Source organism: Ranitomeya variabilis, chromosome 1, assembly GCF_051348905.1.
Source record: "Ranitomeya variabilis isolate aRanVar5 chromosome 1, aRanVar5.hap1, whole genome shotgun sequence".
NCBI lineage: Eukaryota > Metazoa > Chordata > Amphibia > Anura > Dendrobatidae > Ranitomeya > Ranitomeya variabilis.
The window spans coordinates 549,733,313-549,760,378 of record NC_135232.1 but is presented as its reverse complement, the minus strand read 5'-3'; the positions used below and the strand labels follow the sequence as shown (position 1 = coordinate 549,760,378).

Sequence of the window (27,066 nt, the reverse complement as noted above, 5' to 3'; positions counted from 1 at the left end):
ACCATCTGTAGGCTGATGACACCCAATTATACACTTCTCCTGATATCACTCCTGCCTTTTTAGAAAACACCAGTGATTGTCTTACCGCTGTCTCTAACATCATGTCCTCCCTCTATCTGAAAATGAACCTGTCAAAAACTGACCTCCTCGTGTTCTCTCCCTCTACTAACCTACCTTTGCCTGACATTGCCATCTCCGTGCATGGTTCCACCATTACTCCCAAGCAACATGCCCGCTGCCTTGGGGTCATACTTGATTCTGAGCTTTCATTCACCCCTCACATTCGATCACTGGCTCACTCTTCTTATCTGCATCTCAAAAACATTTCTAGAATTCGCCCTTTTCTTACTTTCGACTCTGCAAAAACTCTTACTGTTTCACTAATTCTTTCTCGTCTGGACTATTGTAACTCTCTACTAATCGGCCTCCCTCTTACCAAACTCTCCCAGCTCCAATCTGTCCTGAATGCTGCTGCCAGGATCATATTCCTCACCAACCGTTACACCGATGCCTCTACCTTGTGCCAGTCATTAGACTGGTTACCCATCCACTCCAGAATCCAGTAAACAACTATTACCCTCATCCACAAAGCACTCCATGGCTCAGCACCACCCTACATCTCCTCCCTGGTCTCAGTCTACCACCCTACCCGTGCTCTCCGTTCTGCTAATGACCTGAGGTTAGCATCCTCAATAATCAGAACCTCCCACTCCCATCTCCAAGACTTTTCATGTGCTTCGCCAATTCTTTAGAATGCACTACCCAGGTTAATACGATTAATCCCCAATCCCCACAGTTTTAAGCGTGCCCTAAAAACGCATTTGTTCACACTGGCCTACCGCCTCAATGCATTAACCTAACTCTCCCTGTGTGGCCCATTCAAAAAACTTATACCATAATCAGGTTCCTCGCATCATGTTCTCATACACTTTATGCAGTTAATAGCCCTCTGTGTCTGTACGGTTACATATTTAGGCTGGTAACTGGTTCATGCAGCTTTACATGAACACCCGATCCTTACACTATGGCTGGTCCGAACAATGAAAGCAATTGTTACCATCCACCTCTCATGTCTCCCCTTTATTCAGTCGCCATGACAGCACCGAGAGAGGGGATCCGCCCTTCGGGGACAGGAAACCTACAGATATAAAAGGGCGGTACCTTTCTCCTGCATCAGTTGGTTTCCTGTCTCTGACAGGGGATCCCTTCAGATAAACCTTATGAAGAAAGGTGAAGACTGAAGATTGACCCAGGCCCGGCAGGCCGGTTCAGGAGGCGGAGGTTACCTTCCTCGGTCTGTCCGGTGTGCTGGAGGTGCCACACCACAGAGGCCTGTGGGGGCAGGCAGCAGCAGGAGAAAGCAGCCTTCAGGGGGAGCGCTTGCTTTAGGTGATCCATTGCCATGTGTACGAGCCTATGGGGGAGGGGCCTCCCAGGGCCATGCGGAGTATGTACCGGGCAGATCACCAGGATTGGCCCTGCTGACCCTGTCCAGGGGAGGTACCTTGTGAGGAAGCCGGCTACATAAGGAATCTGTTTGGGCTGCCATGTTCTTCTCGGCCATCTTGTAATATGGAGTCTCATGAGCAAGAAGCGCTGCAGCACTCTCCAGAGCAGCAGTGTCAAGAGAAGCCCCAAGCAGCGGTTACCCAGCAGCGGTCTAGTGGCAGTAGTCGCCCTGGAGGAGATCGAACCAGTCAAAAGTCTAAGCCTGGCAAGTCCTCAAGCCGTAGGGATGAATCACCGGCTGAGAAGGATCCCCCACAGACTACGGTACCATTCATTACTATACCATGGGTAAGTGATCTTCGAGAAAGTTCACTTGGTGATATGTTGTCTCCCCTTATGTTCCCTCTCTCCTTATCTATCAGGGGAAAAAATGGTCCATTAAAACTAAACATAGGGAATGTGCTGAATGTGGGGTTCCCCTTCCAGACGGCCACGCTAAGAAGCTATGCAGACCATGTATTGAGAGTTTGATAGCGGAGGAGACACCAGACTTTGCCATCAGCCTAAGACAAATGGTCAGACAGGAGGTCAGGGGTTCGGTGAAATCCCTGTCTCAGGATAGAGGAGTTAAAGGAAGAGAGCCCAGGTCCCCCATTTCAATTGACGAGAGTGACTCAGGGGAGCTAAGATCAGACTCTCTCCATTCATCCTCATCTTCTTCAGAAGGCGAATCCGGCCATTCTTGTTTTTATCGGTACAGGATAAAATGTTTAAAGGACTAGACCGGAAAGCTTGTAAGTGTTTTCCTGTGGTTGACAAGATAAGCTCCCTTATTACACGGGAATGGAAAAAACCTGAAAGAAAAGGTTCTCTTCCGCCATCCTTTAAAAGAAAGTATCCATTTGAGGAGGCAGCATCTTCTGCATGGGATAAGGCCCCAAAACTCGATGCGGCTGTGGCTAAGGCTTCCAAAAAAGCCTCCCTACCATTTGAAGATTTGGGGATTTTAGGGTATGTGCACATGTCCGGATTTCTTGCAGAAATTTCCTGAAGAAAACCGGAAATTTTCTGCAAGAAATCCGCATTTTTTTTTTTTGCGTTTTTTTCGCTTTTTTTAGCATTCTGCAAGCGTAATTAGCTTGCAGAATGCTAAAGTTTTCCAAGCGATCTGTAGCATCGCTTGGAAAACTGACTGACAGGTTGGTCACACTTGTCAAACATAGCGTTTGACAAGTGTGACCATCTTTTTACTATAGATGCTGCCTATGCAGCATCTATAGTAAAAGATAGAATGTTTAAAAATAATAAAAAAAATAAAAAAAATGGTTATACTCACCTGCAGGTGTCCGTTCCTATAGATGCCGGTGTGGTTCAGGACCTTCCATGACGTCGCGGTCACGTGAGCGGTCACATGACCGGTCTCGACCAATCACAAGACTGCGACGTCATCGCAGGTCCTTCACCGCACACCAGCTATAGAAACCGAAGCGGCAGCATGCAGCGGAGAGGCGGGAAGACATCGAAGGTGAGTATATGACTTTTTTATTTTAATTCTTTTTTTTTGACCAATTATATGGTGCCCAGTCCGTGGAGGAGAGTCTTCTCTCCTCCACCCTGGGTACCAACCGCACATAATCTGCTTACTTCCCGCATGGTGTGCACAGCCCCGTGCGGGAAGTAAGCAGATCAATGCACTCCTAGGTGTGCGGAATCCCCTGCAATTCCGCATTTTAATGGACATGTTGCTTTTTTTTCCACGATGCGATTTTTTCGTGGAAAAAAAGGCTACATTTGCACAAAAAATGCGGAATACACTGAAAATAATGGGAGGCATATGTTAGCGTTTTTTTCGCGTTTTTATCACGTTTTTATGGCGAAAAAACGCGAAAAAAACGCGAAAAATACTGAACGTGTGCACATGGCCTTAAAGGACTCGCTAGATAGAAGGGCTGATGTGTTTCTTAAAGGAGCCTGGGAAACATCAGCAGGAGCTCTCAGACCTTCAATCGCAGCCACTTGTACAGCACGATCTCTAATGATATGGCTAGACCACTTAGAGGACCAACTTAAAGACAAGGTTCCTAGAGATGAAATCTTATCCTCTCTTCCCATAATCCAGGGAGCAGTGGCTTACCTTTCTGATGCTTCAGCAGATTCCGTAAAACTAGCAGCCAGGTCAGCTGCACTTTCCAATGCTGCCCGTAGAGCCATATGGCTGAAATGTTGGCCGGGGGATATGCAGGCCAGATCAAAGCTGTGCAGCATTCCATGTGAAGGGGGAGATCTATTTGGCTCAGTTCTGGATGAACTACTGGAAAAAGCAGGCGATAGTAAAAAACGGTTCCCTTACTTAGGAAGACCTCCATACAGACGGGATAGTAATAGAAGGTGGTTCGATCGTAGAAGGTCTACTAGCGATAGAACCAGATATGATGCCAATAGGAGGAAAGGTAGAGGTTTTATGTTCAACTACTACAATAGAAAACCACAATGACTGCCGGACCAGGTGGGAGGCAGGCTCTTGGCCTTCTACCTGGCCTGGTTAAACATTTCTAATAGCCCATGGGTCCTACGCATTATTAAGACAGGGCTAAAATTTGATTTTCAGAGGATACCTCAGACTAAGTTTCTTTTAACGCCCATCCGTTCTTCACCTACAGAACAACGGGCGCTGGAATCTGAGGACCAGGAACTTCAACAAAAGGGTATATTGATTAATGTTCCTGAAGCACAAAGAGGTAAGGTGTTTTACTCCCCCCTCTTCTTGATTAAAAAGCCAGATAGTTCCTTTCGTACTATTATTAACCTGAAAGGTCTAAATAAATTCTTACTGGTCCACTCGTTCAAGATGGAGTCTGTTAAAACAGCAATAAGGCTACTGTTTAACAATTGTTTTATGGTAGTCTTAAGGTACCGTCACACTAAACGATATCGCTAGCGATCCGTGACGTTGCAGCGTCCTGGATAGCGATATCGTTGCGTTTGACACGCAGCAGCGATCAGGATCCTGCTGTGATATCGCTGGTCGTTGATTAAAGTTCAGAACTTTATTTGGTCGTCAGATCGCCGTGTATCGTTGTGTTTGACAGCAAAAGCAACGATACCAGCGATATTTTACACTGGTAACCAGGGTAAATATCGGGTTACTAAGCGCAGGGCCGCGCTTAGTAACCCGATGTTTACCCTGGTTACCAGTGTAAAATGTAAAAAAAACAAACAGTACATACTCACCCTCTGATGTCTATCACACGTCCCTCGCCGTCCGCTTCCTGCACTGACTGTGAGCTCCGGCCGGCCGCAAAGTGAAAGTACAGCACAGCGGTGACATCACCGTTCTGCTGCTAGGGCCGGCGCTCAGTCAGTGCAGGAAGCGGACGCCGGGGGACGCGAAGGTGAGTATGTAGTGTTTGTTTTTTTACATTTTACACTGGTAACCAGGGTAAACATCGGGTTACTAAGCGCGGCCCTGCGCTTAGCAACCCGATGTTTACCCTGGTTACCCGGGGACCTCGGCATCGTTGGTTGCTGGAGAGCGGTCTGTGTGACAGCTCCCCAGCGACCAAACAGCCACGCTGCAGCGATCGGCATCGTTGTCTGTATCGCTGCAGCGTCGCTTAGTGTGACGGTACCCTTAGATCTTAAAGAATATATTATCATGTCCCTATACACACAGATCACCAACAGTTTTTAAGAGTAGCAGTTTCACTGAGCGGCACTGTAGAACACTTCCAGTTCAGAGCACTCCCCTTTGGAGTTGTGGTTGCTCCCCGCGTTTTCACTAAAATAATGGTGGAGGTCATGGCGCATCTACATGAACAAGATGTTCTAGTGGTTCCATAACTGGATGACTTATTGATTTTGTAGGACACTCAGAATCACACTGCTCGGCCCAACTGGGGAGAGTAATATCAGCCTTACAAAGATTGGGGTGGATTATTAATTTTAAAAAGTCACGATTACAACCCACAAGAGTACAGGAATTCTTGGGTCTCATCATAGACTCCAGATTGCAGGAATGCCGCCTACCAGAGACAAAGGTGGACAATATTCGGCGGCAGATGCTCAGGGTGGTTAATAATCCGACAGTCACACTAAGGAGGGCAATGTCACTGTTAGGCTCACTCACGTCATGCATCCCGGCGGTCCTTTGGACCCAGTACCACACTAGAACCCTACAGTGGGATGTACTGTGCAATGCTAGTCATCTAGAGGGCCACCTTGAGAGTAGATTTTCCTTGTCCGCCTCTTCTATACAATCCTTACGTTGGTGGTTGCACCTACAAAACCTGCGGACAGGGGTTCCCTGGATAAACCATATATCCCGAGTGATAACTACGGATGCTAGCCCCAGGGGTTGGGGAGCACACATGGGTGATATGTGGGTCCAGGGGATTTGGACACAATCCGAACAAACCCTATCGTCCAACCTTGAAGAGTTATTAGCGGTAGAACGAGCTCTAAGTAATTTCCTTATGTCCCTACAGGGCCAACACGTCAGGCTATTTTCAGACAACCAGGTAACTGTAGCTTACATTAACCATCAAGGGGGAACTCGGTCCAGATCATCAATGGAAGTGGCGGATCGTATCTTTTAGATAGCCGAGGTTCATCTACTGTCACTCACATCTCTTCACATAAAAGGAAAACACAACATCTTGGCCGATTACTTAAGTCACAACAGACTCGGACAAGGAGATTGGGTCCTGAATCAGGCTGTCTTCAATCAGATAAGGCTTTTATGGGGGTACCCAGACATAGACCTCTTCGCCAACAAAGAAAACAGAAAGATACATCGATTCTGCTGCTTAGATCCCAGAGAAATCCCGTATGCAGTGGACGCCCCCCTAATTCCATGGCATTTCAATCTAGCCTATGCCTTTCCCCCATTGAACTTAATCCCGATAGTTCTCAGGAAGATAAGGGAAGACAAAGCTCAGGTAATCTTAATAGCACCATTCTGGCCCAAGAGACCATGGTTCCCCTGGCTGAGAAAAATGTCTGTTTCTCAACCCTGGATTCTTCCGGAGCGTCCAGACCTCCTTTCCCAAGGTCCGATTCTCCATCCACGAGTGTCCAATTTACATCTGGCGGCGTGGAATTTGAAAGGTCGTTACTGAGGGAGAGGGGGTTTTCTCAGGAACTTGCTAATACCTTGCTAAAAAGCAGGAAGGCTTCTACAACAAATATTTATGTTAGAATCTGGAAAAGATTTTTGACAGTCTCAGGATTGAGGATTAGTCAAAAAGCCTGTATTAGTAAAATTTTGGAATTCCTACAAAAGGGTTTAGAGATGGGACTAGCTACAAGCACTCTTAGAGTACAAGTATCAGCTCTAGGACCACTATACAATTGCAATTTAGCTAGCAATTACTGGGTTGCTAGATTCATCAAGGCAGCAGATAGGTCAAGACCCATTGTCAAACAAAAACTAGCTCCGTGGGATCTAAACCTGGTACTTACAGCTTTAACTGAAGCCCCCCTTTGAACGTATTGTATCTGCTCCGATAAAAGTCCTGTTCTTTAAAACAGCCCTTTTAGTTGCCCTCACATCGGCAAGGAGGGTTAATGATTTGCAGGCCCTCTCTAGACAGCCTCTATACATTCAGTTTAGAGAAGATAGAGTGGTGTTAAAAACAGATCAGATCCTCTTTACCTTCCAAAGGTAGCGACAAAGTTCCACAGACTACAGGAGATAGTTCTCCCCTCTTTTTGTCCTAATCCCTCTAATCAAAAGGAAATCAAACTTCATTCGTTAGATGTAAAAAGATGCCTGCTCAGATATATTTCAGTTACAGACTCGTGGAAGAAAGATAATTCCTTATTTGTATCCTTTAAGGGAGTTAGGAAAAGACTTAGAGTGTCCAAAAACACCTTAGGCAGATGGAGTAGAGAAGGGATTTCTTTAAGCTTATTCTGCAGGTGGCATGGAAATTCAGGAAGGTATAAGAGCTCACTCCACTCGAGCCATGGCAACATCCTGGGAGAGAGGTCGGAGGTATGAATTGAGGACAATTGATAAGGGGCGGCCACATGGTCATCTCCGTCTACTTTCTTTAAGTATTATAGACTACATCTGGGTGTTTCCTCTGATCTCACATTTGGAGGCTGCCGTCACACTAGCAGTATTTGGTCAGTATTTTACATCAGTATTTGTAAGCCAAAACCAGGAGTGGGTGATAAATGCAGAAGTGGTTCATATGTTTCTATTATACTTTTCCTCTATTTGTTCCACTCCTGGTTTTGGCTTACAAATACTGATGTAAAATACTGACCAAATACTGCTAGTGTGACGGCAGCCGGAAGAAGGGAGCTGGAGACAGTAGTCCCTCCCTAAGACTCTTTTCTCTGTAATTCTCTCGTTGGTGCTGTCATGGCGACTGAATAAATACTCAAGCTACTTACTGGTAGCTGTGTTTTCCAGGAGCCCATGACAGCACCCATATATTCCCTCCCTTGCTTTCTTGTATGGCCTAACACCTTTTTGTTTCTTTGGAGCCTTAAGTTACTCACATGGGTGAAGTGTAAAAGTTATTTATGTGCTACTAACCAAGGAGGTCCTCTCATGCTCTGTAATCCAACTGATGCGGGAGAGAGGTACCGCCCTTTTATGTCTGTAGGTTTCCTGTCCCTGAAGGACGGATCCCCTCTCTCGTTGGTGCTGTCATGGGCTCCTGAAAAACACCGCTACCGGTAAGTAGCTTGAGTATTTTTCCTCATAGTTTGTAAGCTTGCGAGAAGGGCCCTCACTCCTCTTGGTATCTATTTTGAACTGTGATTATTGTTATGCTGTAATGTCTACTGTCTGTACAAATCCCCTCTATAATTTGTAAAGCACTGCGGAATATGTTGGCGCTATATAAATAAAATTATTATTATTATTATTATTATTAATCCTAAAAAATCTCCAACTTAAGTTATGATGGGGAATATCTGCAGAAAATCAAGCAGTGGAGAGATAAAACGGAGTTTACGCGTTACGCGCCGATCTGCTTTGACCCTAGAATGGTGGAGCTGATGTGATTGAGAGGGTTTGGTCAGTGGAGGCATATAGGCATTTGATTTGTGTCGCAGGTGCTTGATGGTGGCGTACTAAAGACAATTGAAATGCTCAGGAAGGAGCTCCATTTGAACCAGAATTTATTTTTCCAGTATCTGCAGCTGTCACGCTTTTAATAAGCAGATTGATGTGTCACGTGTGGTTAGGCAGTCGGTTTATTGAATCTCATAGGACCTCAGAGGAACACGAGGGGGTTCATTACATTAGTGTGCAGGGGTCTGCTGGAAACATTCTTACTGCGACACACGTTAGCCATGAGAGAGAAATGGGTGGCAGACCTGGGTTCAATTTCGGAGTCTCAGTGGGAATCCATATTGCAGTATATCCATATGGGAATCCATATTGCAGTAGGTGTCTATGAGTGAGGCCAGAAGGGTGTCGCAGCTGTACATAGAATTTAGTTTATGGAATGTACAGGACTCTAGTGTGGATGATGAAGGTAGGACTGAGAGGGGACTCAAAATGCCTAAGATGTTCTGATGGTGACGGGGCGATCTTTTACATGTGATGTGTTCGTGTCCTCGCCTTCAGCCTTTCTTGGTGAACATACTTAACTTGAATCAGGAGGTGATGGGGGTGAATATTCCACGTACTCTGCTGACTTGCGTACTGGGATGTGTGGAAGATATTTCTATGGATGAATGAGGAGGCTGGCTATAGCCAGGTTTTTATATGTTGCTAGGAAGTTTATTGCGGTGCATTGGCTGGATGAAAAACTGCCAGTTAAACAAGAATTTGTGAACAGAATAAACTTTATTATCTTAATGTAAAGAAATATATATATTAAGAGAGGTCAATATACGCAATTTGAAAATGTGTGGGGTGGATGGATGGACTATCCGGGTGTGGCTTCTGCTGAACTACTGCAGAATAGGATGGGTGCCGCCTAATTGCTTTTGATACAATTTTATTTTGTAAAGTGAGGTAATGTAAAGTTATCTACAAACGTGCTAAGCTGTGAGGTACATTGTTGAAAATAAAGTTTATTTGGTTGGGGTATGGGTGTGGGATAGGGGGAAGCGGGGGGTCATGGGATATTGATTAAGGCTGTTAATGAAAAAACTGAACTAGAAAATCTATATCATTCTGGAACTTGTATTGAACTGTTTTATAATTTGGATTTTTCCAATAAAAACTATTTGATTTTAAAAAAAGAAACACAGCCTTACAAAGAGACCCAAACCCTCACACAGAGACCTCAACCAAGAAACAAGGAGCCTTTCCAAGAGACCTTGACCAAGAAACACAAAGCCTTACATAGAGATTCCAACCAAAAATCATGGAGCCGTGCACAGAAACCCCGGCCAAGAATCACAGAGCTTTTTACAAGAAACCAAGAAACATGAAGTACCCTAACAAATACCACAGATCTTTACACAGAGACCCCAACAAAGAAACCATACAAAGAGACCTCGGCCAAGAATCACAGAACCTTACACAAAGATTCTGGCTAAGAATCATGGAGCCTTTTACAGATACCCCCCCAACCAAGAAACACGTGCGGGGTCAGTCACAGAAACCCAGCGAAAAATCATGGAGCCTTTTACAGAGATCCCAAAGAAAAACACAGTGACCCCTACAAAAAAAACAAATTCTTACACAGCGACCCAAACCAACACACACTTGAGTCTTACACAAAGGCTCCAACCAAGAAACACGGAGCCTTATACAGAAACGCCAACCAAGAAACATAGAGTCATGCCCAGAGACCCTAACCAAGAATCATGAAGCCTTACACGGAGACACCAACCAAGAAACACGGAGCCGTACCTGAGACCCTGACCAATAATCATGGAGCCTTACACGGAGACACCAACCAAGAAACACGGAGCTGTACCTGAGACCCTGACCAATAATCACGGAGCCTTACACGGAGACGCCAACCAAGAAACACAGAGCCGAGCCCCGAGATCCTGACCAAAAATCACGGAGCCTTACACAGAGATGCCAACCAAGAAACACAAAACCATGCCCCAAGACCCTGACCAAAAATCACAGAGCCTTACACAGAAATGCCAACCAAGAAGCACAGAGCTGTGCCCTGAGACTCTGACCAAAATTCACGGAGCCCTACACAAAGAAACATGTAAATTTAGAGACCCCAAGAAAGAACATGGATCCCATGTGATTTCCATAGACAGAGGAGAGGGGCTGGGCTTCTAGGACACTTAATTACGGGGGACTCAGCCTCATAGAGTAATGAACAGAGATCACCTTTATCTTGCTACTGGCTGTGGTTGGGCGTCCTTTCTTATCAGCATTGAGATTTTCAGGGAAGCAATCTTTGATAAAAGGTCTGAACGACACAAAACACGATGAGATTATCCGCAATGTCACCGAACTACATGGTGGGGACTAGTGCGGGCTGGCAACTGCCACTCACATCTCACTGCTTTGCATCAGTTCTATGAGGTCGGTGAATAACACATCTCTATTCCGCTCACAAAATCCTTCTGCCGTGTAGGAGACCTAAGCGGGAATGATCACACAAGGGTTAATCATATAGGGTATATTCCCATTTACTCAGTGCATGCTTGCAACCAAAGTTGGGGCCACAGACCAGTTGACAGGTTCACTCCACCCAATGACAATGCTGAGTGCTCTCCAACCAATGACACCTAGGTCTGTATACGGTGTTCTCACATCCAACATGTGGCTCCTCACCTTCCCTGCATAGTGATGGACAATAAATCCTTTATTCCAGCTGTTAAAGTGCTCATGGCTCCCAATAGCTGCCTGGAGCTTCTGCAGCAGTGTCTGGTCGGCGCCCTCGCCCTTTGCATGCATCGTGGCACAGACGTCGTCCAAAACGCTCATAATTCCCGGAGGACTCTGGGGAAACAGATGGTAAACCAGTGTCCCCCAGAACCAGCAGGTCATGTTTCAGCCTCACCCCTCAGGTCCTGGTGGACATATTACCTTTAGGACAAGGAGCCGTGGGACTCACCAGTTTGTTCTCGATCAGATCACACACAATCTTGTTGTTAAAATATTCGATTGGATTCCAGTGGATCCCCTCCTGCACATACTCTTCCTGAAAGAAAAGAGAAGTGGCTCAGGAGGACCCCACCAGTGGGATGGCTTCCCCGGACGGAACCCTCACCTGCTCCGCCTTCAGTGTCAGCTCAATGAAGATTTGCTGAAGTTTCTCATTCACAAAATTAATACAGAATTGTTCAAAGCCGTTTTTCTGAGGAAGAGAGAAAAAGTAAAATACCTGCGTCCATCACCCCCTGTAAATAGACATGACTGTCAAACAACTCCCCCTGAGATGATGCCGAAAGCCCCTTATACATAGCTGAAGCCCCCAATACCCCGTATACACAAGGACTAGGTGCCCCCATACCTGGAATATCTCGAACCCATAAATATCTAGAACCCCGATGTTATATTCCTCAACATCCTTCCGCATGGCTTTATTGACGGCCTGAAAGAGACGAGGCAGGATATAATCCATATATAGTACAGTGTATAATACATACTCACACACTGTGCAAAAGTTTTAGGCAGGTGTGGAAAACACTGTAGCACTGGGTGAGGAACAGCCAAGCTCTATTACAAAGGAGAGGTTGTAGAAGACTGTTTCTGTCCCAGGTAGTTATACTGCATCATCATATGTCCCTGGCAAAGACACACTAAGAAATAGGCAACGACGAAGACTGTAGACGCAGTGATAAGCCGAGGAAACTTAGTGCAGCAGATGAAAATCACATCATGTTCCTTCCCTATGGAATCGAAAAATGGCCAGCAGTGCCATAAGCTCAGAACTGGCAGCGACCAGCTACATCCGTCTACTGTTCGTGGAAGAATTGTGGCCACAAACCAAGCATGACACATGGAAACAAGGACTCGGCTATGCCAGAACACACCTGGGAGGCAGACAGAGGACTAAACGTGGTGTCCGATTGGCCCCAAATGTATTCTGCAGCCGGACAACGACATAATATATGATACAGTATGGCAGCCAGTTATGGGAGCAGATTGGGGAGATATCTGATGAAGGTCTGATCACCTTTTCTTACCTCCACCAGGTAGTCAAAGAGCCGGGTGTACAGAGCTTTGGAGAGGGCGTCACGTGAAAAACACGCCTGCTCCACGTTGAGAGTCACATCGATCACCTCAGATTTCCCCCCCCATTTACTGTCCATTTTGCGGCTGGTCAACTTCTCCTTTAAGCGAGATTGGTCGATGCCGAGAAGGAACGCAGGAAAGGCCAGGACTGCAGGACATAAGGGAAGGGCTAATGGGCGGAGCCTTAATCAATGCACCCCACAATATGTGTCCCCCAAACCGTTCCCGGCACTCACAGTCCTCACTCTCCACCATGGCGTAGTTGCCGCTTTCTCGAAAACTGATATTCCCCAGGTGCAGGATCCCTGCGACAATCTGCAAAACAGAGGCTTGCGCTTCATGGGAGAGTCCAACCACGTCCATGGCCGCCTGTGGGGTGAGGGTGGATGATGACAATGATGGGGCTGGTAGTGGCACCTACTACTGGTAGCAGTCACTCTCCACCCACCATGGTCTCTGTGAATTCTGTCTTGTCGCTGACGTCCTCCACCTTGTAGACTGCAGACTGGTTGAGATAGAAGTAATAATCGGGGGCGGTGACCCCCAGGTTCTCCCTGTCCTCAGCACTGGCCCCCTCCAACAGCTGCAGACAAGTAGAGGGATGTCAGCTGTGGGGGTCCACGGTTTAACCTGGCCCCTCGGATGGGTGCCGCAGCTCTCACCTGGTAGAAGATGTGGAAGTTCCTCTCCACCGTATTCTGGCTGACCACACGAGACTTCTCCAGGAGGAAGTTAGAAATCTTCCCCCCATCCGGCTCCCCCCCGCGACTGAACTGGATCTCAAAGTACTTACCCTGGAGGACGGAAGGAAAGGGAAGAGGTGTACTGCAGAGTATTACACCACCAGACTGTAGAGGATTACACCACCAGACTGCAGAGCATCGTTCCTGCCAATAGTGATCTATGCTGCAGAGGAGTACACCACCAGATGTCCACAGAGCATAACTCCTGTCATAGTGATCTATTCTGCAGAGTATTACACCACCAGAGGTCTGCAGAGCATCGCTCCTGCCATAGTGATCTACGATGCTGAGGATTACACCACCAGAGGTCCGCAGAGCATCGCTCCAGCCATAGTGATCTATTCGGCAGAGTATTACACCACCAGAGGCCTGCAGAGCATCGCTCCTTCCATAGTGATCTATAATGCAGAGGATTACACCACCAGAGGTCCGCAGAGCATCGCTCCTGCCATAGTGATCTATTCTGCAGAGTATTACACCACCAAACTGCAGAGCATCGCTCCTGCCATAGTGATCTATGCCGCAGAGGATTACACTACCAGACATCAGAGCATCGCTCCCACCATAGTGATCTATGCTGCAGAGTATTACACCACCAGACCAGCAGAGCATTGCTCATGCCATAGTGATCTATGCTGCCGAGTATTACACCACCAGACCCGCAGAGCATTGCTCCTGGCAGATACAGTGACTGTACACTCACAAATCTGCTGGAGTTGTTGTTACGGACGGTCTTGGCATTCCCAAACGCTTCCAGTAATGGGTTTGACTTGAGGATAATGTCCTTCACATGCTGTAAGAAAAGAGAAGTGATAAAGAGGAGGCCATCCCCCACCTCTACAGTGATGGCCAGACATGGGATTTCTCCACTACCTGGACCCTTGGCCCTCCGCCGGACACTTTGGAGACGTAGCCCATAATATACTTTGCTGCGACAGTTTTACCGGCTCCGCTCTCCCCGCTGCGGAAAACAAGAAATAGATGAATCAGCAGAATCACAATGTCCCCTGGTGCTAGTGGCGCATGGGGTCCAGGGGAGCTGGCGCAGGTGGAGCGCCGGGGCCGGGGGGAGGTGGCGCAGGTGGAGCGCGGGGGCCGGGGGAGGTGGAGCAGGTGGAGCATAGGGGCTGGTGCAGGCGAGGTACGGAGGCACCCAGAAGTGGGGCAGGTGGGGTAACACAGACGCCCAGTAGTGGGGTAGGCAGGATACGGAGGCGCCCAGTAGTGGGGCAGGAAGGAGAAGGAGGCGCCCAGTCGTGGGGCAGGCGGTGTACGCAGGTGCCCAGTAGTGGGGCAGGCAGTGTACGCAAGCGCCCAGTAGGCAGTGTACGCAAGCGCCCAGTAGTGGGGCAGGTGGTGTACGAAGGCACCTAGTAGTGGGGCAAGCAAGGTACGGAGGTGCCCAGTAGTGGGGCAAGCGGGGTATGCAGGCGCCCAGTAGTAGGGCAGGTGGGGTACGCAAGCGCCCAGTAGTGGGGCAAGCGGGGTACGCAGGCGCCCAGTAGAAGGGGCAGGCGGGGTACGGAGGCTCCCAGTAGTGGGGCAGGCGGGATACGGAGGCGCCCAGTGGTGGGGCAGGTGCGGTACGGGGGCTCCTTAGTGGTGCAGGCTGGGTACAGAGTTCAGTAGTGGTACTGGTGGTGTACAGGGGCCCACTACAGGTGGGCCCCGATAATGATGTGGTCTGATGTCCGCACCTGATGATCACGCACTGGTTCTCGCCATCGATCAGCATGTTCCGGTACATTGTGTCTGCCAGAGCGTAGATGTGGGGGGGATTTTCATACTGAGCCTGCAGAGGTCCAAACAATGAGTTACCAGAGGTGCACAGTCACTGTTCTTGTGCACACAGAGGTCAGTATGGCGTCACATGCCCTACAGGAGGGAATTATTGGAGCATTATGTCTAGGATCACGATCTGTGGAATCCACCATGTGTCAGTGATACCGCCACATGCACGAGGCATCCCACGAGTCATACTCTGAACATGACATCAGCTGCAGTACCTGATGCTGGCCACTGGGAGACAGCAGAGAGCACAAGAAAACAACTTTGGAAAGTTGCACAGCAGTTTGTCACATGGTCATTAGCCAGACAGTAGCAGCTAAGGCTGTACACCAGGTGCGGGGAACTTCAGGTGGCCACCGGGCTGTATACCAGAGTCGGGGAACCTCAGGCGGCCGCCGGGCTGCACACCAGGGGTGGGGAACCTCAGGTGGCCACTGGGCCTTTAGTTTCTTCTTGGTCTGTTAGCACTGGAACGCAGTGTTCACTACTGAACGCCAAGGCACATGCAATGAAAGATAGTGTCAAGACGTGCTTTGTGGGTTGATTTATATGGCGCCCAAAGGATGGTATAAATAGCTAAATTGCCCTTGACAGAAAAAAGCTTCCCCACCCAGACTGTACCCAAAGGTATTCAAGTCAAGTAACTTACACCCATAAGTCTCTGACAACGGATCTCACCAAGACCCAACTCACGCCATGTAGCCTCATCAGTCATCGTGAGCCTTGTCGAGGACGGCGACCGATACAGGGCCGCCAAGGATGGTGACCGATTCAAGGCTGCTAAGGATGGAGACCGATACAGGGCCGCAGAGTACAACAACAGACAGATACAGGGCCGCCAATCATACAATATACTACTCACCGCTCCCTGGTACATCTCAATCTCCTTTTCTGTGAAATATGGCAGCTGCTTAAAAGGGTTAACAGAGATCAGTACCGGCCCAATGTATGTCTTAAAGGGTTAAGAAAGCCACATACACCCAAGAGGCTACTAATACATACCCAAAAACAGACACATTTTAATGAAGTTAATCGACCTCTCTCCTTCGTGTATGGTGACAGTTGTCCCCTGGTGTTATCCCCCTCCCCCCCTCCATGTATGATGACAGTCGTCCTCCAGTGTTATCCACTCCTCCTCCTCTGATGTTATTACAAAAACACACTGAGTACAGAGACAGTCGTCCTCCGGTGTTACACCCCCTCCCCTCTGTGTATGGTGACAAGTTGTTCTCCAGAGTGATACCCACCCCTTCCTCTGTGTATGGTGACAGTTGTCCTCCACTATTATCCCACCTGTGTTATGGTGAGAGTTGTACTACAGTGTTATCCTTTTCTGTGTACAGTGACTGTCATACTCCTGTGCCTCTTCCCACCCCACTTCTTCTGTATACAATGACAGTCGTCCTCCGGTGTTTCCCGCCCCTCTTCTACTGTGTAAGGCAACAGTTGTCCTCCGATGTTATTCCCCCGCCCCTCTGTATACGGTAAGAGTAATTGTCCGGTGTTATCCCTCAACTATCTCAACTATGTACAGTGACAGTCATTCACCTAATTGCTGATTGTGGCCATTTGGTGCCTGATGGTAGCAGTCATTTCATTTCATATATATTTAGTCTGGTTGGGATAGCGCATGCGCGCGGGGTCGCGCGTGCAACAGATATTAAGTGCAACAGGATCTAGTGCTTGGCAGTTAGACAATTTTAGTTGGAAAGTCAGGAGACAGGTAAGCTGCATAAGTTTTCCAAACAATCATGCTTCTTGCTCAGTCATACTACATTATGCATTTATCATATCAATCTGCTTATTTGTTTTTACTTCTGCTTTTTCACAACTCGCCTGCCCTTTAACACATTCTGTGCACTCTCTCCAAATCCACCCCTCCCTTCTCCCATGTATAACTCTGAGGCTCTACTGACATTTCTTACCCACTCCAAACCATCAAATACCTCCATGCAGCACTCAAAACGTTCATGCAAATCATCCCACCACCTGCTCTTTCTGCTTTTTTCTCATTTTACTAGTTGCAGGCGATATCTCCCCCAACCCTGGGCCTCCCTCCACCAGCATACATTACTCTCCTCCAGCTGCATATAGAAACCCTGATAATCTTATTAACATTCAGTGCATGCCTTCTCCTATCGCTTTCCACTGTGCTCTCTGGAATGCACGGTCTGTGTGTAACAAACTAACTTACATTCATGATTTCTTCCTAATTCCCTTAACCTTCTGGCTATTACAGAAACCTGGATCCAGCATTCAGACACCACCGCCGCTGACGCTCTCTCGTTTGGTGGGCTGAAATTTTCATACCGCCAGACCTGAGAATAGACATGGTGGAGGTGTTGGTTTGCTCCTTTCATCACAATGTGCTTTCCAGGTCATCCCTCCGGTTACCTCACTTACATTTCCTTCCTTCGAAGTCCACGCCGTCAGAATCTTTAAGCCCTTCTCCTTGCGAGTGGCTGTTGTTTAGACCACTTTGCCACCTGGCTTACTCACTTTCTATCCTGTGACATCCCTGCCCTCATCATGGTAGACTTTAACATCCCCATCAATGATCCCCTCTCCCAATCTGCCTCTCATCTTCTTTCTCCAACTTCTTAATTCGGTCTCTCACAGTTTACTAATTCTCCTACGCATGAGGATGGGAATACTCTGGACCTGGTTTTCTCCCATCCCGGCTCGCTGCACGACTTTACTAACTCCTCTCTCCCGCTCTCGGACCACAACCTTCTTTCCTTCTCTGTCAAGAATTGTCTCCCCACCCGGGACACCCCCACTTACCACACTTATCGGAATACACGTACCATTAATACCCAGCAGCTTATGGACAATCTCCACACATCTTTAGCCCCCATCTCCTCCCTCTTCTGTCCAGACTTAGCATTGTTACACTTCAATAATACAAAGAATGCCCTAGATGAAGCAGCACCTTCCACACGCAGAAAGACCCAACACGGACAACGGCAGCCCTGGCACACTATGCAAACACACTTTCTTCAGCGTTGCTCAAGGTGTGCAGAGCGGCAGTGGAGAAAATCTCTCTTAGCAGAAGACTTCATCAACTATAAGTTCATGCTCAAAACCTATAACTCTGCCCTTCATCTGGCCAAACAATCCTACTTCACCACCCTCATCACCTCACTATTCAACAACCCAAAACGACTTTTTGAAACCTTAAACTACCTCCTGAAACCTAAAGTACAGGCCCCCGTCACCAATCTCAGCGGTGAGGATCTGGCCACTTATTTCCTAGAAAAAAATCAACCACATCCATCAGGATATCTCAGCCCAATCTCCTCAGTGCCTGGATCCCCTTCCCTGCCGCACCTCAAGCTCACTAGACATCTTTGGGCCTGTTTCAGAAGTTTCCAAGCTCCTCCCTTCTGCTCGACCTACAACCTGCAACAGTGACCCCATTCCTTCACATCTCCTGCAGTCTCGCTCACCAGTGGTCACCACTCACCTGACTAAAATATGTAACCTCTCTCTTTCTTCAGGTATCTTTCCCTCCTCATTTAAACATGCAATTATAACCCCTTTACTTAAAAAACCACCCATGGACCAGAACTGCACTGCTAACTACAGACCTAACCTTTCCTTCATCTCTAAACTCCTGGAGCGCCTCGTCCACTCACGTCTAATCCGCTATCTCTCGGATAATTCTCTTCTCGACCCCTTACAATCTGGTTTCCGCTTGTTACACTTCACTGAAACTGCCCTCACTAAAGTCTCTAATGATCTAATAACAGCTAAATCCAAAGGTCATTGCTCCCTGCTGATTCTCCTGGATCTCTCCGCAGCATTCTACACTGTGGATCTAAAGCTCCTCCTCACTATGCTCTGCTCTATAGGCCTCAAGGACACAGCTCTCTCCTGGTTCTCCTCCTATCTCTGACCGCTCCTTCACTATCTTTTGCCGGCTCCTCTTCCTCTCCTCGTCCCCTTACTATCGGGGTTCCGCAGGGCTCAGTCCTAGGCCCCCTCCTCTTCTCTCTATACACTGCCCCTATTGGACAAACAATCAGCAGATTTGGGTTCCAGTACCATCTCTATGCTGACGACAGCCAATTATACACTTCTTCCCCTGACATCACCCCTACCCTAATTCAAAATACCAAGGATTGTCTGTCTGCTGTCTCTAACATCATGTCCTCCCTCTATCTGAAACTAAATCTCTCCAAAACGGAACTACTTGTGTTTCTCCCTTCTACTAATGTTTCTGCCTTCTACTAACCTCACTCTACCCAACATCAAAATTACCCTGGAGGGTTCAACCATAACTCCCAAGCAGCATGCCCGCTGTCTTGGGGTCATATTCGACACCGAACTTTCCTTTGCTCCCTATATCCGATCACTCACTCGCTCCTGTCACCTGCATCTTAAAAACATCTCCAGAATCCGACCTTTTCTCACCTTTGAAACTGCTAAGACTCTTACTATCGCTCTTATTCATTCTTGTCTGGACTACTGCAACTCTCTTCTGATCGGTCTCCCTCTTACCAAACTTTCTCCTCTCCAATCCATCTTGAATGCGGCAGCCAGGGTCATATTTCTGTCCAGCAGCTTCACCGATGCCTCCATCTTGTGCCAGTCATTACACTGGCTACCCATTCGCTACAGGGTCCAGTATAAACTCAACTCTCTCACCCACAAAGCTCTCCACAGTTCTGCACCGCCTTATATCTCCTCTCTCATCTCTGTCTATCGCCCTACGCGTGCCCTCCGTTCTAAAAATGACCTAAGACTAACATCCACCATAATCCGAACCTCGCACCTCCGTCTCCAAGACTTCTCTCGTTCTGTGCCAGCTCTCTGGAATGCACTTCCCCAGATGATCAGACTGATACCTAGCCCCGACCTATTCAAGCGTGCTTTAAAAACTCATCTCTTCAAGCAAGCCTACCACATCAACTACTCAAAGTAAACTAACTTTGCCCTGTTTCCTCCTTCCAAACATTATTCTGAATCTGCACCCTACTATTCATCTGTCTCCAACACCCTCCATGCACATGATTACTGCACTTGATACTTGACTATTGCACTTAAACACATGGGCTGATGACCGGATCATGCAGCTTTATATGAAAATCCCTTTTTATTATAATTGCCAGACCTGAAATAACAAGCACTTTTCACCTATTGTGTTCCCCCATTGCCTTGTAGATTGTAGGCTTGAGAGCAGGGACCTCACTCCAAATGTCACTGTTTAAATTGTCTTAACTTGTATTGAATTTATTGTCTGTACATGTCCCCGCTTAATTGTAAAGTGCTGCAGAATATGTTGGTGCTATATAAATAAAAACGGTAATTAGTTCTTACCGGTAATTGTATTTCCAGGAATCCACCTGACAGCACCATTGGAGGACGTCCTTCTTACCCTCAGTGGGACAGGAACCACAAGCAGTTAAAAGGACCCTTCCCACTCCACCCACCAGTGATTTTCTAAGTACCACATCTGGATGGATGCAAAAAGAGAGTTTATTTACAATTACACACCAATGTTACATCACATTAGTCAGTAGTATAAGCTTGCAGTGGGAGGGAACTAGTAGTGCTGTCAGGTGGATTCCTGGAAATACAATTACCGGTAAGAACTAATTACCATTTTCCAGTCCACCACCTGACAGCACCATTGGAGAAATACCAAAGGATGTTTAACTAGGGTGGGACTACTGCATGTAAAACTTTTCTATCAAAAGCTAACTGGTCTGATACGACATCTAATTTATAGTGTCTAGCAAAGGTAGAAAGACTAGTCCAAGTCGCCGCCCTACAGATTTGCTCAGCTGAGGCACCCCCCTTCTCTGCCCATGATGTAGAAATAGCTCGTGTTGAGTGGGCCCTAAAGGCCCCGTCTCACATAGCGAGATCGCTAGCGAGATCGCTGCTGAGTCACAAGTTTTGTGACACAACAGCGACCTCAGTAGCGATCTCGCTATGTGTGACACGTACCAGCGATCAGGCCCCTGCTGCGAGATCGCTGGTCGTGTCGGAGTGGCCTGGACCTTTTTTTGGTCGTTGAGGTCCCGCTGACATCGCTGAATCGGTGTGTGTGACACCGATCCAGCGATGTCTTCACTGGTAACCAGGGTAAACATCGGGTTACTAAGCGCAGGGCCGCGCTTAGTAACCCGATGTTTACCCTGGTTACCAAAAAAAACAAACACTACATACTCACCATCTGTTGCCCGTCAGGTCCCTTGGCGTCTGCTTCCTGCTCTGACTGCCGCCGTAAAGTGAGAGCACAGCAGTGACGTCACCGCTGCGCTCTGCTCTCACTGTACGGCGGCACACAGTCAGAGCGGGAAGCAGACGCCAAGGGACCTGACGGGCAACAGATGGTGAGTATGTACTGTTTGTTTTTTTTGGTAACCAGGGTAAACATCGGGTTACTAAGCGCGGCCCTGCGCTTAGTAATCCGATGTTTACCCTGGTTACCCGGGTGCTGCAGGGGGACTTCGGCATCGTTGAAGACAGTTTCAACGATGCCGAAGTCGTTCCCCTGATCGTTGGTCGCTGGAGAGAGCTGTCTGTGTGACAGCTCCCCAGCGACCACACAGCGACAAAACAGCGACGCTGCAGCGATCAGCATCGTTGTCTGTATCGCTGCAGCGTCGCTGTGTGAGACGGGGCCTTAAGAGTATCCGGGGGATATTTCCCTTGGTCTGTATATGCTAGGCTAATCATGTTTTTAATCCACCTAGCAATGGTTGATTTTGCTGCTTTACAACCCCTATTTGGACCACCGTATTGTATAAATAAGTTAGTGTCCTGTCTCCAGCTTTCTGTCGCCCCCAGGTATTTTAGAACAGTCTCCCTAACGTCAAGGTTATGGTAGACCCCCTCTTTTGCGTTTTTAGGGTGTTGGCAGAAAGAAGGAAGGATTATCTCCTGATTTATATTGGTAGAGGATACTACCTTGGGGAGGAAAGCTGGGTTAGGTTTGAAGACTATTCTGTTGTCAAAGATTTGAAGATATGGATTCTGGATAGAAAGAGCCTGCATCTCCCCCAGCCTTTTAGCCGATGTGATGGCAATTAGGAAGGCAGTCTTAAAGGAGAGATTGGCTATGTCCATATCTTCCGACAGTAAGTAAGGGTACTGTCACACAGTCACACTTTGATCGCTACGACGGTACGATTCGTGACGTTCTAGCGATATCCATACGATATCGCAGTGTCTGACACGCAGCAGCGATCAGGGATCCTGCTGAGAATCGTACGTCGTAGCAGATCGTATGGAACTTTCTTTCGTCGCTTGATCACCCGCTGACATCGCTGGATCGTTGTGTGTGACAGCGATCCAGCGATGTGTTCGCTTGTAACCAGGGTAAACATCGGGTAACTAAGCGCAGGGCCGCGCTTAGTAACCCGATGTTTACCGTGGTTACCAGCGTAAATGTAAAAAAAAAAAACAGTACATACTTACATTCCGGTGTCTGTCCTCGGCGTCTCAGCTTCTCTGCACTGTGAGCGCCTGCCGGCTGGAAAGCGAGCACAGCGGTGACGTCTGACGTCACCGCTCTGCTTTCCGGCCGCTGTGCTTACACAGTGGAGAGAAGCAGAACGCCGGGGGACAGACACCGGAATGTAAGTATGTACTGTTTGTTTTTTTTTACGTTTACGCTGGTAACCAGGGTAAACATCGGGTTACTAAGCGCGGCCCTGCGCTTAGTAACCCGATGTTTACCCTGGTTACCCGGGGACTTCGGCATCGCTCCAGCTCCGTGATTGCAACGTGTGACCGCAGTCTACGACGCTGGAGCGATAATCATACGATCGCTGCGACGTCACGGATCGTGCCGTCGTAGCGATCAAAATGGCACTGTGTGATGGTACCCTAAGGGGTTTTACACAAAGTGTTAAGGACCAGGTTTAGGTCCCAAGGAGGAGTTGATTTCCTCACAAGTGGCCTCATTCTCTTCGTGGCCCTGGAAAATCTCGCTATCCAGGGATGGGAGGCTAGTGATGTATCAAAAAAGACACTAAAGGGTACCGCTACACAAAACGATTTACCAACGATCACGACCGTGCTTAGTAACCCGATGTTTACCCTGGTTACCATCGTAAATGTAAAAAAAAAAAAAAAAAACGTACATACTCACATTCCAGTGTCCGTCAGGTCCCTAGCCGTCTGCTTCCCGCACTGACTGAGTTCCGGCCGTAAAGTGAAAGCAGAGCACAGCTGTGACGTCACCGCTGTGCTCTGCTTTTACTTTCCGGCCGGCAGTCAGTCAGTGCGGGAAGCAGACGGCTAGGGACCTGACGGACACCGGAATGTGAGTATGTACGGTTTGTTTTTTTTTACATTTACGATGGTAACCAGGGTAAACATCGGCTTACTAAGCGTGGCCCTGCGCTTAGTAACCCGATGTTTACCCTGGTTACAAGCGAACGCATCGCTGGATCAGAGTCACACACACCGATCCAGCGATGACAGAGGGAGATCCAGCGACGAAATAAAGTTCCAAACGATCTGCTACGACGTACGATTCTCAGCAGGGTCCCTGATCGCTGCTGCGTGTCAGACACAGCGATATCGTATGGATATCGCTGGAACGTCACGGATCATACCGTCGTAGCGACAAAAGTGCCACTGTGAGACGGTACCCTAAGTGCTGCAATCTGTACTTTTAGAGTACTAGGCCGAAGGCCCTTGTCAAATCCGAGTTGCAGGAAATCGAGGATTCTGTGGATATCTGGTTTCGAAGTATCCACAGGACCTTCTCCCAGAAAGGAACAAAACCGCTTCCAGATCTTGTTGTAAATCGCTGAAGTCACCGGCTTTCTGCTTGCCTGGAGTGTGGTAATGACATCTTCTGACAGGCCTCTGGATCTTAGGGTCTGCCGTTCAGGATCCAAGCAGATAGGTGAAGAGAGTCTGGATTCTTGTGGAACACCGGACCCTGAAGTAGAAGGTCCTGTCTGTTCGGTAGTAAGCCTGGTTCCTCTGTTGACATCTTGGATAGTAGAGAAAACCAGCTTCTTTTCGGCCAAAAAGGAACCACCAGGATTACGGTTGCTCTCTCGTCTCATATCTTCCTGAGTGTCTTCGGTATCAGAGGAAGAGGTGGAAATGCGTACAGGAGACCTTCTCCCCAATACTGAGACAAGGCGTCTACTCCTGTGGCTCCATCTAGAGGATTCAGAGAGAAAAATGCTCTGGTCTTTGTGTTCGACCTGGTGGCAAAGAGGTCCACCTGAGGTGTTCCCCATTTCTGGCATAGACTGCTGAATACTTCCGGGTTCAGTTCCCATTCTCCGGGATGTACCGACTTTCGGCTCAGGAAATCTGCTACCTGATTCTTGGCGCCTTCCAGATGAACTGCCGAGATGGATTTGACAGATCTTTCTGCCCACCTGAAAATCCGGTCTGCTAAGTGTTGCAGTGGTGGATGTCTCGGACCTCCCTGGTGTCTCAGAAATGCCACTGCTGTGACATTGTCGGACAGTATTCTCATGTGTCTGCCTCGGACCAATGACTGGGCCTGGCACAACACTTTCCAGATCGCATACAGCTCCCTGAAATTTGACGATCTTGCGGCAATCTGAGGAGTCCATTCTCCCTGGTAGTATGTTCTTCCTATATGACCGCCCCATCCGTATTGACTGGCGTCTGTGGTAACCGTAACACAGGGATCGAGTATCCATGGAACTCCCTCTCTCAAGTTTCCCGGTGTGGTCTACCAGGTTAGGGATCTTTTTACAGATGGAGACACAACCATCTTCCTGTCTAGGGAACTCTTCAATCAGATAAGTAACCAATTGTATAAGAAAACAATACTGTCAAGCACAATTTATATTAAATCCTCCCAAAAATGTGTGCAAGAAAAGACAATAAATATCGATCAAAATTAATTATTTATTTAATAGAATAATATAAAAAATATATATATAATATAACAGCTGATAGAAGCAGATATATAAATATTTCTATGGTATGGGAACATACAGAAATTTCCAATCTTTACATTAGTACCAAAAACCAGGTATTACAAAAAATATACATATATATAAAAGTTTAGCACCTATAACTCAAAAATCTATTGCGACCACACAATGCAAAAATAATTAATGCTAAATCCCAGAGCCATGTATATCCTAGAATGCATACTAAAAAACTTTATAATAATTGTGCAAATCACAAAAAAGTGCAATAATGTGCATAGCAGCAAACTAAATATACAAGGGTTATAGTGTAACCACAAAAAAAGTGCCAAAGTGCAGTGATAAACCAGGTGTGTGCATAAAAAACTAGTTATGCACTCCAGGACTTTACATATATCCTGACAGAGCTGACAAACCCATAAAGGTGCAGCAGTGCCAAAGGCTGAATATAAATAGTGTGCAATACAGCAAAGAAGCCGATAAAAGTGTCTTAGTGCTAGATAAAAGGGCAAAACCTGGCAAAATATATTATTTAAGAAAGATAATCAAAGTTCCCACATACCACGCTGCTCCTGGATCCCTACGTACGTTTCGGCGTTTAGCCTTCTTCCGGGGGGAACTCTGTTTCCTGTTCCAGGATCCTAGGACTTCTGTTTAACTCCCGCGAGTGGAATTGGCTCCATTTCACACAGGGTATGCATGCTGTCGTGAAGCCGAGTATCCTCATTGCCTCTCTTATGGAGGGGGTACTTCTTCTGAACTGATGAATGTGCCTGATCAAGGCCTCTTGCCTGTCTTCTGGTAAAAAAGATGTTCTTAGATTGGAATCCAACATCACCCCAAAAAATTTTATTCTGGAATTTGGGACCAGGCAGGACTTCTTCCAGTTCACAATCCACCCCAGCTCCTGTAGGATGGAAAGAGTGAAAGTGCAGTCTATTTTGAGGAGTTTCTGTGATTTCGCCATTATCAGGAAGTCGTCCAGATATGGTACTATGGTCACATTCTGGTTTCTTAGATAGGCCACAACTTCTGACATCAGTTTGGTAAAAATCCTGGGCGCTGAAGCAAGCCCGAAGGGGAGACATCTGAACTGGAAGTGATGTACTATCCCCTTGTTCATTATGGCAAATCTCAGGAATTTTTGGTAGGAGATGTGTATCGGGACATGATAGTATGCGTTGCTTAGGTCTAGGATACACATTACCATGTCCTTGTCTATCAGAGGCGTCGTGGACTTTATGGATTCCATCCTGAATCTTTTGTACCGGACCCATTTGTTTAATGGTTTTACATTTTTGGTCGTCCGGGAGTCCCCGGATGGTTTCTTTATTGAAAACAAATCGGAATAATGGCCTTTGCCTCTTTCTAAGGGTACCGTCACACATTGAAATTTTCATCGCTGCGACGGCACGATTCGTGACGTCGCAGCGTCGTATGATCATCGCTCCAGCGTCGTAGACTGCGGTCACACTTTGCAATCACGGCGCTGGAGCGATGCCGAAGTCCCCGGGTAACCAGGGTAAACATCGGGTAACTAAGCGCAGGGCTGCGCTTAGTAACCCGATGTTTACCCTGGTTACCAGCGTAAACGTAAAAAAACAAACAGTACATACTCACCCGTCGGTGTCCTTCAGGTCCCTTGCCGTCTGCTTCCTGCTCTGAGTGCAGCCGTACACTGAGAGCAGAGCGCAGCACCACTGCGCTCTGCTCTCACTTTCCGGCCGGCACTCAGAGCAGGAAGCAGACGGCAAGGGACCTGAAGGACACCGACGGGTGAGTATGTACGGTTTGTTTTTTTACGTTTACGCTTGTAACCAGGGTAAACATCGGGTTACTAAGCGCGGCCCTGCGCTTAGTTACCCGATGTTTACCCTGGTTACAAGCGAAGACATCGCTGGATCGCTGTCACACACAACGATCCAGCGATGTCAGCGGGTGATCAAGCGACGAAAGAAAGTTCCAAACGATCTGCTACGACGTACGATTCTCAGCAGGGTGTCTGATCGCAGTAGCGTGTCAGACACAGCGATATCGTAACGATATCGCTAGAACGTCACGAATCGTA

At 47.6% G+C, this 27,066-nt stretch overlaps 1 protein-coding gene across 5 annotated transcripts in view; it reads right to left on the bottom strand.

Moving 5' to 3' along the window:
• LOC143767310 (unconventional myosin-Ie-like) overlaps positions 1–27,066 on the bottom strand; it is an 89,487-nt gene that overhangs the window by 11,378 nt on the left and 51,043 nt on the right. For 2 of the 5 annotated variants that reach the window (XM_077255553.1, XM_077255567.1), the window contains exons 3-16: positions 15,971–16,060; positions 15,018–15,112; positions 14,194–14,281; positions 14,024–14,113; positions 13,240–13,371; positions 13,026–13,160; positions 12,814–12,946; positions 12,529–12,725; positions 11,853–11,933; positions 11,610–11,696; positions 11,454–11,540; positions 11,171–11,338; positions 10,890–10,975; positions 10,721–10,802 (exon numbers count right to left, since the gene is read on the bottom strand). In XM_077255553.1, the coding sequence (XP_077111668.1) occupies positions 10,721–10,802; positions 10,890–10,975; positions 11,171–11,338; positions 11,454–11,540; positions 11,610–11,696; positions 11,853–11,933; positions 12,529–12,725; positions 12,814–12,946; positions 13,026–13,160; positions 13,240–13,371; positions 14,024–14,113; positions 14,194–14,281; positions 15,018–15,112; positions 15,971–16,060 (1,551 nt within the window). The remainder of the gene's footprint in view (positions 1–10,720; positions 10,803–10,889; positions 10,976–11,170; positions 11,339–11,453; positions 11,541–11,609; positions 11,697–11,852; positions 11,934–12,528; positions 12,726–12,813; positions 12,947–13,025; positions 13,161–13,239; positions 13,372–14,023; positions 14,114–14,193; positions 14,282–15,017; positions 15,113–15,970; positions 16,061–27,066) is intronic. The other 3 variants (XM_077255560.1, XM_077255577.1, XM_077255571.1) reach the window with 3 other exon arrangements.